Source organism: Alligator sinensis, unplaced genomic scaffold (assembly GCF_000455745.1).
Source record: "Alligator sinensis unplaced genomic scaffold, ASM45574v1 scaffold256_1, whole genome shotgun sequence".
NCBI lineage: Eukaryota > Metazoa > Chordata > Crocodylia > Alligatoridae > Alligator > Alligator sinensis.
Window position 1 is genome coordinate 1,687,321 of NW_005842139.1, and position 11,281 is coordinate 1,698,601.

The 11,281-nt window shown below is 40.6% G+C and overlaps 1 protein-coding gene across 1 annotated transcript in view; it reads right to left on the reverse strand.

The window, feature by feature from the left end:
- FAF1 (Fas associated factor 1) overlaps window positions 1–11,281 on the reverse strand; it is a 258,161-nt gene that overhangs the window by 45,500 nt on the left and 201,380 nt on the right. The window contains exons 14-15 of the mRNA XM_025206090.1: window positions 4,187–4,323; window positions 1,247–1,335 (exon numbers count right to left, since the gene is read on the reverse strand). Coding sequence (XP_025061875.1) covers window positions 1,247–1,335; window positions 4,187–4,323 — 226 coding nt within the window. The remainder of the gene's footprint in view (window positions 1–1,246; window positions 1,336–4,186; window positions 4,324–11,281) is intronic.

Here is an 11,281-nt window from a genome sequence, read left to right on the forward strand (position 1 = left end):
ATTTCTCAGCATCTGTTGTAATTAGCATGCAGGCACAGAATCTTTTTTACTTAAATGAAAAAAGGGAGTCTCTAGTACAGGCCCATCAAACCGATTTGTTGGTCTGATTTTAATCAAAGGCATAAGGCAATGCTCTAATTTTAAAATCTGTGGTGCAAGCTTATAGTAACTGTTTGTGCTTACATGCTTAGATAATATAAAGTCTAGATTTTACCTACTAAACAGTTTAGTACAGTTTTTAGACCTCAGTCTTCCTTAGTACTCTTACGTGTGACCTGATTTTTAACTTCTCATGCTGGCAATTAAAAAAAAACAAACCCTTACATCTTGCAGTTAAAATGCAATAAAAATTCAATTATATTACGCCTTGGATTTTTCTTGTAACCCTCATATTAAAATTTGTGTTCAGAATTAAAGGAATTAAAGTCAATATCTTTACCAATTAGTTATGGGGAACATAAATGAAGACAAAAAAATGAACTGTGAAATACACATGCAGATAGAGTGCTTTCATATTATTATACAACATAATCAGTAAATCTGGTACTAATGAGACACAAGACTTAAATGTGAAGAATGCATTTAGTGAATTATTGTCAATCAATGTCTATATACCAGGATAACAATAATCTTGAATGGCAACACTCCTATTATTATAAATTCCTAACTAAGTACTTCATTACTTCAAAATGTCACTCTTAATTTACAGAGTAACAGATAAACATCTCCATACTGTATATTTGGTTTGTGTCTACTTCTATGCAACTGAAACACTGACCATTTTTCTAAAATTCATTCATCGCTTACATTTTGTTTTGTCTGAAGTAGTGTTTCATGGCAGCTCACAAGTCTATTTTTAAGACTGCTTTTCAAACTGAGTATTTGGCTCTTTTAATAGATACGCATATAAACAAATCGAATGATTTTTGTTTTCTATCTGTGACTTTAAAATACAGAGAGTTGATACTTAACATTTCACATTAATTTAGTATTATGCCACTAAAAAAAAAAACAAAAACCTGTTACTTATAATCTAAACACGGGACTTGACGATGACAGACGTATCCAATACGAACAAATTGCAGGGATCTAAATAGATAAAGCAGACTATTTTTCCCTCCTGTGATGACAAGACGACACTAAAACACAAAGTAACAAACTTTACCAGCTTCAAAACTTTAGTTTATCTTTGCATTTGCCATCCTCCTCAGTCCATTGGGTGTTTGTAGTAACTTTCAACTCTCACCTCATCCTTTATGTCTTCCTGCTGCTGGGCACTGAAGATCTCCATTGCAGCCATCAGTCTCATCATTAGCTCATCCACTGTTGTGTTACCTAGCAACAAAGGAAGATAGCTGAACTTCATATTATTAAAGTTATTAAAAAATGGAAAGTCATCCTAGAATTAATCCATAAGGAATAACGAGAATTTAAAATATGGCAGATTAGAAAATGCTAATATCTCATTAGATTGTTTTTAATTTGCCTTTTATTGAAGTTTTTCAATGTTTTAAAATGTTCCACCAGCAAATCTTGACTAGTGCAAACGCAGGCTGAAATTTTAAGTTCTCCAAACATGAGTATCTATTTTTGTGCTAACTGGTTATGCCTTTTAACTTCTTCAACTGATATTTTCATCACTGATGAGAGAAAAGGATGGTGTCTGAGACTCTCTCTCTCTCTCTTTGTCACACACACACACTTTACATTTTTGGGTAGATCTAAATATTTTCCTAGTTAGGGTAATTACAAGCTTCACCATTAAGCTTCTATCCATGACCTGATTTCAGAAAGTACAAGAATGAAATCTGGGGAAAACCAGTATTTTGAATGCATACAAGCAATCCACTTATATAATCAAAATGTTTTTTTCTTACAGTTATGACTAGTCTTTAGCAGGAGCTGCTTATTTTTTCTTCAGTGTATTTACTCCTTATGAAAACTTAAGAGTTTTAATAGTATTATAAACTTATTTGAGGAGGGAGTTAGATTAGCATCTTAAAGTTTATAAAGCTATTAGCAAAAAGAAAAAAGAAAAGAAAACAAAGAAAGAAAGAAAAAAGAAAGGAAAAACTAAAAAGAATAAAATTTATACTCCAATTAATTGGAATAATTTGGAATATTTTATAATTATTCTTATTACTCATTATGCCTCCAATACAACAAATTAAGCACATTTAAATTTTTAAGAAAACAAGTACCACTGACTTAAATGGGATAACTCACTGTGACTTAAAGTTACATACGCATTTAAGTACTTTGTCAAAGTGGAGTCTATAAGGCAGAGTAAATTATTTATTGAATTATTTGTGTGGAATAAACACTAGAACTAATGAAGCAGAGATCTATTTAACTGTTTTTTGTCTTCAGTGGAGATAAACTATGTACTACTTGGCAGAAAACTTGGATTTGGAAGTCAGATCTCTTGAATGGGAAGGGTCACACAGATAAAAAGGAAAATTTCTGGCCAAATGAAGCTGCACTGGAGATTTTTTAAACAGGAACAGTTCATCTGTCCACTTTGCCAAAGGAAGAGATAATGAGAGTGTCCAGTGGCTGCCCAGACAAACATCTCTCTATTTACGCAAAGCAGCAGTAACTGTTCAAAAAACCCATAAGAGAACTAGAATGAACAGAACTAGATATAGACAGCTTCACAAAAGCACTTAAAGGGAAAAAGAAATAATAAAAAGGATAACAGTCCTAATCTGATGCGTTTTAATTTGTGGAGGTATTGAAGACAGTCCAAGAGTCCCATCTCACAAACCTTCCTCATCAGAGTAGCTTGAGAATCAGGATCTGTTTGGTAATATTTCTCATTGGCCCAGCTACGTAGTCAGGAGGGATGTTAGATTAGTTTGCAGGAAAAAAGTGCCCATTTTCAGGTGTGGGAAAGAAGCAGATACAGCCTATTCCAGGGGTTGTCAACCAGGGGTATGTGTACCCCTCGGGGTACTTTGAAAGGTCCCAGGAGGTATGTGCAGGAGGGGAAAGGGGGGCGGGCAGGGACGGAGCGCTGCTGCCTCAAGGGAGCAGGGCCGGGTAGGGGCGAGAACAGCAGTGCCCTTTTGCGGGCTGCACAGGTGCCACGCTGCTGCCGCTCGTCATCCCCGTCCTCCCCCCATTCACCATCTGGCCATGCACCCCGCCCCCAGGGTACACTTATTAAAAAGGGGGCCACTGGGGGTACACTTAGGAAAAAAGGTTGAAAACCCCTGGCCTATACTGTATACGAATTGGAACAATTACTTTTGTTTAACCCCATTTTGTAAAAGGAAAAAATGGCCATTCTCCTTTTTAATGGTCTCATTCCTTCACATAACTGTATACCTATTTCAACTGTTTTTTCACTTGGTCTGTGACTACCTCTGTTACACTCTCTTTATCCCAAAGATTTACTTCCCATTTTCCTTCTTAAGTGACCACTTCCATTTCCCCATGAGGCTCAACATGGAGTTCTACCTTAGGCTGCACCTCGGTGAATCTCAACCAAGGTGCCGGGGCACCCTGGGGTGCTGTGAGACCCTTTGAAGAGTGCCATGAGGTGGGAGGAGATAAACCAGGTGGAGGAGATAAGCAGACAAGTGTAGGCTCTGGCCCCTCTGCAAGGAGGTAAGCACTGTCATAAATAAGTTGGCTTTTAAAATGGGTTGCCTCTCAATTCACAAAAGTTACGGAGTGTACCTTGAGTTTAAAAAGGTTGAGAACCACTGCTGTGTCCACTTCTGACCCAGACCTAAGGAAGACTACTTTGTGCCCAAAAGCTCGTGTAACATCCCTTGCATAATATCCCTGCAGGAGACCTACGCTTGTTTTAACACTCCTTAAAACTACAGGTGAGATCCAAGGAAGTTCAGCACTTTTGAAAACACTAGTAATGGGTTTAGCTCCCCTGTTAGACATCTTAACTCAAATAATTTGTGTTAGTCATTTTTATTTAAAAGAACAAGCCTAAACTATGATCGTTATTACAATTATGACTATTTAAACATTTTGTTTCATTAAACATATATTTAGCGAGACAGTTATTTTCATTTCTGTAACATATTAATCTGTCACCACGGAAGTTATTTTTTGAAAAAAATCTAAGAGCAAAGATAGAAACTAAGAGCTGATAGTAAAGACGTCTTCTGCCAGTTTCAGCCGCAAAATAAGAAATGCCCTCAATATAAATCAAGAATTATACCTTGTATTACATTCAACACCTCATTAGATGATCGTTTCCCCATAATAATAAGGAAAAGCGGAAACTGATCTGTCTTCTGAGTTCGAATTGTTTGGGCCACAACACTACCGAAGTGTCTAGTGCACATTGTCAGAAACCTAAAAGTACAGAAAAACAATATAAATGTACATTGCAGTGCCTTTAAAAACCCAGTGCAACCTAAAGAAACCGTTCGGATAATAAATTATACACATCTCTTCCCTTAAAAAATAGTGAAATGTGCCCATTTACTTGAGTACAATTTACTGCTTAAAAACTAGGCTGCTATATTCAATTGTAGAGTATTTTATCCCTCCAAACTTAATCACAAAAAGCACGCTTACAAATAGGAGATACACCAGATGGGAGGCATTACAATACATTCTAACTGGCAGACAGTGACTTATTTGATGAAGAAATTCCATTTTTCTGCTCATCATCTAGTAAACTGTGCTGCAAACAATACAAAGGAAGGAAAACCCCCCACAATAAAAAAAACTTCTCACAAAGTAGGTTTAACAGAAACCAGTTAGGTATAGTACTATGAATGAAGTATAACATTGCTATGACTCATATAAAAACCATAATGATGATTAGTTAATAATGTCACGTTAATAATGAAAGATTAGCAAAATATTTTCATCAGTCATAACATTCAAGATCTGTACTTTAGAACTGTATTTTCTTTTGGAGTAGTACCCCCTCCAGTTTCTTACTTAGCAGTGTAGTCTAAAAACAATAATTCTAAGCTTTTGACCAAAAAAAGCTCTTAGATATTAGCATACAGAAGTCTAGCATTAGTATTCTTAACACGATCTTGAATAAATGAAAAAACTGATAAAGCTTTTCTCTTCCATTAGAGGACTGTTTGAAATTAGCATTTCTTTCAAGAGAAAAGGGTAGCTTATGATATGTTTTCAGATCTGATGGTAAAAAGTAAATGTCATAATAATAATGAATTATGAAAGACCAAATGCAAATACAGAATGCTTTAATAAGATCCAATTTAATAAAGTCTGTAAAAATAATGGACTTTTAATAACACAGGTCACAAAAGGCAAAACAGTGGAAATTCTGAGGACTAGCCACTGGTACAGGCTTATTAATTCTTAATTATGTTCATGAAAGGCAACTTAAATCGTGTGTTTTCTTATGCCTTATGATAATATTTTAGGTAACAACTGCTCTGAAATGTATGCTCTAACTGATGAGCAAAGTCCTGTTGTCACACGCATTAGGAGGCAAATCTATTTGAAAGGATAAACTGCATTAGAATGTCATGTGCTCAGAATCACTTGATATCAAAATCCAAAACAAATTCAAAACATTTCATTTGAAAATCAATATATTTCTAGCTAATAAAATCATCCAGAAATTGGGTTAGAAACTGAGAAGGCCCATGATTACAAAACTGGGCTTGAGAGATTAGGGACTTTCCCAAAGTATGAAAAAAAAAAAACTTAGACATAACTTCTGCTATAACATATCCATAATATGAAGGGCATCCTGTAGCTTGGCAGTAATAAGCAGGATGTGACTATTAAACATTTTAAGTCACAAAAACATATTTCTGGTGGAGAAATGCAATTGCCCTTTTATTATCCAGGTTTTCTACTTTATTGCATTCCAGCATTACCACGGGGATACAGAAAAAACTACTTGTTAGAAACCACGTTAAAATTGTCAGACTAAGTCACAGAACGCATGTACCCAAACCGGACAAAATTTACTGTTTTCACACTACTGGATTATGTGAGTATTGTGAATTGGATGTCTTCTACAATCATCAGCCAAATAGATCAATAATCTGAACAGTACCATTTCCGATTTCTGATGAATGCTGGAGAGCTGAAATACTACATCAGACTCTGATACCATGTTACCAGAATGGTATTTGCTAACTGAAAGGAGCTCAGTTAAGATTAACATAAACCCTCAAGGGCTGCAGGGATTGATTAATTAGAAATAACTAAAGCTGAAGACATATAGTTCATTAAGATATAGCAAAGGGGACCGGAGAACACTGAGGAGAGGAATTTTTGAAGTGTGGGATTCCCGAAACGAAATCCTGACTCCACAGAAGTCAATGGCAAGGCCCTGGGACAAACTGGCTTCATGGGATCAGGACTGAACTCCCCAAGGGACAGGCCAGTAGTAAGGAGCTGAAATCAAGAAAATAGAAATTGAAGTTGTCATGGACATCTTCCTGACAGGGACTTATATTACGAATCTTGAGCACTTTCCTAATTAATGTAATTTCACTACAAAAGGCATAGAAATTTATAGAACACAAGAAGAAAATATACTATAGAAACTGGCTTAAAGGTAGTTGGACTTGATACGCCACTAGTCCTTTTACATGCTTACCTGCAGCAACTTAATGGTTCTTTATCCATTCCACATCAAAGCAAGAGACACAAAATATACGCCTGGCTATTTTTCATGCAGGTATGCTATATATCGATTACAGAAGTGAGTTTTGTATACATAGGATCCTGAATGATGTGGATACTTTAGTGAATTAAAATATTTCTCAAATAGTTTGAAGCTTTTCCAGGGGAGAAATACACATTGTGTAAAGCTCCCTAACATTATCCAGCATTACAGGTCATGACTCTTGGGGTCTCTGCTCCTGGAGGATCATAGTAGGAAATGTTTGTTAAAGAAATGTAAAAGCTCTAAAAATGCGGATTTCAAAAAAGGGACGTCTTGCGCTGGCTCTTAAAATGAAATGTCAGCTTCTAGTACCACCGCTTGCTTGTTGGGAAGTGAAACAGTTCCTCTGCCCACATCATTGCTCCCATTTATTTGAATAATAAAGTGGTGCAACTACAGAACTTTAGGGTGTGGAGACAGATGGATAATGAACTGAAGATAAGCGTCTTCCGAGAACAATTACGATTAAGCAACTTTCTTCTCTAATGGTACACACCAAAATAGATCCCCAGTCTTACAAACAGATCCCTCCTTGATTTCTTTACTAAATAACTTAAAATGGAATAAAAAGAAGAAAAAGTTGAAGCTAAGTGGAACATAACACTGCATAAGAGGCACTGCTCTTTTATCCAAACCCTCAAATTGTATAATGCTGTCTATACTAAGGAGCACTCACCCACAGAAGCATAACCTAGTTAATGATTTTGAATTACTTGGTTAACAGTCACTCTCTCACACGTATTTCTTTTATTTTACTACGGGGAGAAGTTAAAATTTCTTCAGTTCAATTGATCCTTTTATACTGCTAGCCCTTCATATGTCTTTTAATTTGAGCTAGTATTAATTCAATTTTTTTTTCTATTTTCTTTCCTTTTAGACTTCACTAATTCATTGTTTTCACAGTTGACTTTTCTCTCTTTTTCATTTCCAGCAGAAATCTTTAGCCTTGGATTTCAGCAGTCCATTATGAAGCCACACTGTCCACTTCTGCATTTATACTCAAAGAAGTACTGCTATCTGTTGGGCCTTACAGCTTCTTTTCAATTTCATAGGCTTTTTCCACATATAATATTTCCTCCTAATTCACCAGATTCTGATTTCTTAATTCCTCTAAATATGAGGTTTCCCTCAATTACTTCCCTTCCATTTGTAGAACAAGATCCTTCAACTGATATGTGGGTAGCAGAAATCCTCCTAAGAATCTGGTGCGTTGTGGTTAAGAACACCATAGATGCTTGCCCAGAAGTAATTAATTTTCATTTTCCCTTAGGTCAGACTGTAGCAGATCTGCACTGTCAAACTTCTTTGCTTTTAATTCTGTCTATTCCTAACTCAAAGAAGTCACTTCATTACCAAATCCTATTTCACTGCCACTATAAATAATTTTCTCATATACCACTGCCCTCTTCCTCCCTCTTCTCTGCTATTTAGATAAAACAAAATACTCCAAACTGCTACGTAGGGGCCGTGTCTACACATGCATTTAATTGCGTAGTAAACCAATTAGCTTCAGAGTAAAGCATCACTGTCTACATGTGCAACAGTATTAAACCACAGTAAACTAATTAATGCCGCTGTAAGATAGTACTGTTGAGGACAGTACTATCGTACAGAAGGGTAATTAACTGCAATTAAACACATGTAGACGCTGCACCTGGGAGTAGTTTACTAAGGCTGTGCAAAGCTTCAGTAGCCGATTCAATTCGGAGGAGATTCGGCCCGATTCGGGGGCCAAATTTCCAAATCCAAATTGAATCAGGGTCCCCATTACAAGGTCTGAATTGAATCAGAAGCCTCCAAATCGATTTGGAGATTTGGGTGGTCCCTGCTCACAGCCACAGGGAGCTGGACCCGGGCTCCATGCCCATAGGTAAGAGGCAGGGGGGCTGGAGGAGTGAGGAGGGGACCATGGGGGGGAACCTCGCCCGGCCCCATCCCCTGCCGGTTCCCCCAGCCCTCAGCCCCAGCATCTGGGCACTTAAAAAATAAAAATAAAAAGCCCGACACTCACCAGCTGCAGCAGCAGTGATCAGGGCCTCTAGGGGCTCGTGGCAGAGACCCCCCTGGCACAGGGCAGGGATCCCCCTCTCCTGCCTGGCATCCACATAGCAGCTGTCACATCACAGAGGGTGTGGCTCCAGCAGTCATCTGGAGTCCGGTAGCGCTCAACCCAAGTGGCCCTAGCTTTCGGACAGGGCACAGAGGCCCACGGTGTCCTGCTGTGCCACACTGCACCTGCACGATGCAACAGCTGCTGCACAGGTGCCAGGCAGGAGGGACCTATCCCCACTGCCCCATGCTGCATGGGGGGGCTCTGTCATGAGCCCCCAGAAGCCCCAATCACCACTGCTACAGCCGGCGAGTGCGGGGCTTTTTTTTTTTTTAAATCTGCCAGGGTGCTGCAGCTGGGTGAGGCAGCCATGGGAGGGGCTCGGGGAGCGGGCAGGGGTTGGGACCCCACTCACCGCCACCACACCCCTGCCGCCAAGACTGCCCGTTCGATTCAGAGGAGATTCAGCCTGATTCGGTGGCCAAATCTCCAAATCCAAAATCGGCCAAATCGAATCAAGACAATGATTCGAATCACTGAATCAAATCACTGTCCCTCTGAACCAGCCGAATCTGAAGCCGAATCAAATACTTGCTGCTTCACACAGGCCTATAGTTTACTCCAGTTCAAACTGGTCTAGAGTTTATTGCTTCAAATTAATTGAACACATAGATGCACCCAGTGGCTAGGGACAGAAATTGCATATAAACTGGTATAAGTGACCAGAAACTGGTTCAAATCTGTAACACAACAGAAATTCAGTGCATATAAACTGCTTTCAAAATTGCTGAAACTGGTTTATGATAAACCTAGGCAGATGTAGTATCCGACTTAACTGATTTAGGTTAAATCAGTTTATTGAACTTCTATCCTAGATACCCTCCAGATTCAAATCGACACACAGTCCCCCAGCATCCTAGGATGCTTTGCACTTCCCCTGCAACCTCTCTCTCCCCAACACAGTGGGTGAGCTAGCCTTGGCCTAAGCTGTCTGCTCTAGCTGAGCAGGGGGGCATGCTCTAGCACCCCCCCCCACCCCAGCTTCTGGTCTGAGCCACTGCAGGCGTGTGGCTGTATTTCTGGGATCAAAAGTGAATGTTTGTTCACTTGCTTATCAGTTCAATCTATGCAGCTTAGACTAACCTGTGAAGATTGAACTGATTCACCCCGGGGCTTTTTGACTGTCTCTACTTAGCCAGTGGGAAGAAGCAAAGGAGTGCAAACACTGGCAGAAGAATAAACGAATGAAGAAGAGCAAAAGGTTTGATCCTTTCGGAAAAAGGATTAAGGAAAACTGCAAAATACTGTAGTGGTCAATGGTGGTCCTAGAAAATCAACTCCACACCTATATCGTCAATCCCAACCAACAGTAAAGTGCTGGCATAACTGAAAAAAGAGCAGCACGCCAAGAGGCATGAACAGGTGTTACACATCTGACTCTAGCCCTGTTTGTTTTGCAGACCCCATTTGGCTTTGCATCTCATCTGCAGAGCCACTAACTCTTCTATATTAAAGATATGATGTATTAGAGAATATTGCGCTATTCTTTAAATTTTCTTTTTCCCAGGCATACAGCCCATTGCATTGTATAATTCTAATATAATAAAGGGCTTTGTCTGTGTGTCCGTCTATGTGTCTGTCTTTCTGTAATGCTTTTGGCCAACTGCACATGTGCTGCCAAGAGGGCGGGCGGCAATTGGCTGCCCAAGCCCGGGCTGCGCAGGTCCAAGTTTGAGTCACTGCTGGGGAAGTTTGTGGCAGCGACGAACATGTCCCCGCTGCCTGAGCAGCAGGGCTTCCCCACACCTCCCTGCTTGAGAGCAAAGGGGGAGGTTTACGGTGGTGGTGCCCCTTCACCACCCATCCCTGCTGCCCCGCAGAACAGCCAGCAGGGAGGAGGAGGCATCAGGCAGGCAGGGAGGGAGGGAGGGGAGCGGGGCAAGGGAAGGTGAAGGGAGGGGTTACAGCAGTAGCTGTTGTTGGGGCTGGGCGGCGGGAAGGGAGGGAAGGAGCGAGAAGGGGGCCCTGACAACAGCCAGCAGGGAGGGGGAGGCAGCAGAGGGAGGGACGCTGCACAGGCCCGGGGTGGGAGGAGGCAAAGTTGGGGGTCATGGTGGCAGCTATTGTCAGGGCTGGGCGGTAGGGAAGGAAGAGAAGCAGGGAGAGGAGGGGAGAGGAGGCAGGGGTCACAGCAGCCAGCAGGCAGGGGGAGGCTGCGGGGAGGGGGCGGAGAGGGGAGGGGAGATGGGAGGAAGCCCTGCTGTGAGGTGGAGGTGGGCAGAGGGAGGGAGCCCCCGCGCTGGAAGCTGGAGGAGGAGGCAGCAGCAGAGGGAGCCTTTACATGGCTGGCCCCAAAGGGTGAGCGGAGGGCGAGGGGGGTGGGCCATGTAAACGCTCCCTGAAATCCGTCATTCTTATATAAGCCTGGTAGATAAAGCCTGACATCACAACAGACCGGGACAATTCTAACAGTTCACAGACTATTACATTTATCCAGGAATAGTTTTAAAAAAATTATTATAACCATTTATATTAAAGTCTTGGATAACAGTAGAATTAAAAGATAGAAAAAATTGGCGGGGGGGGGGGAG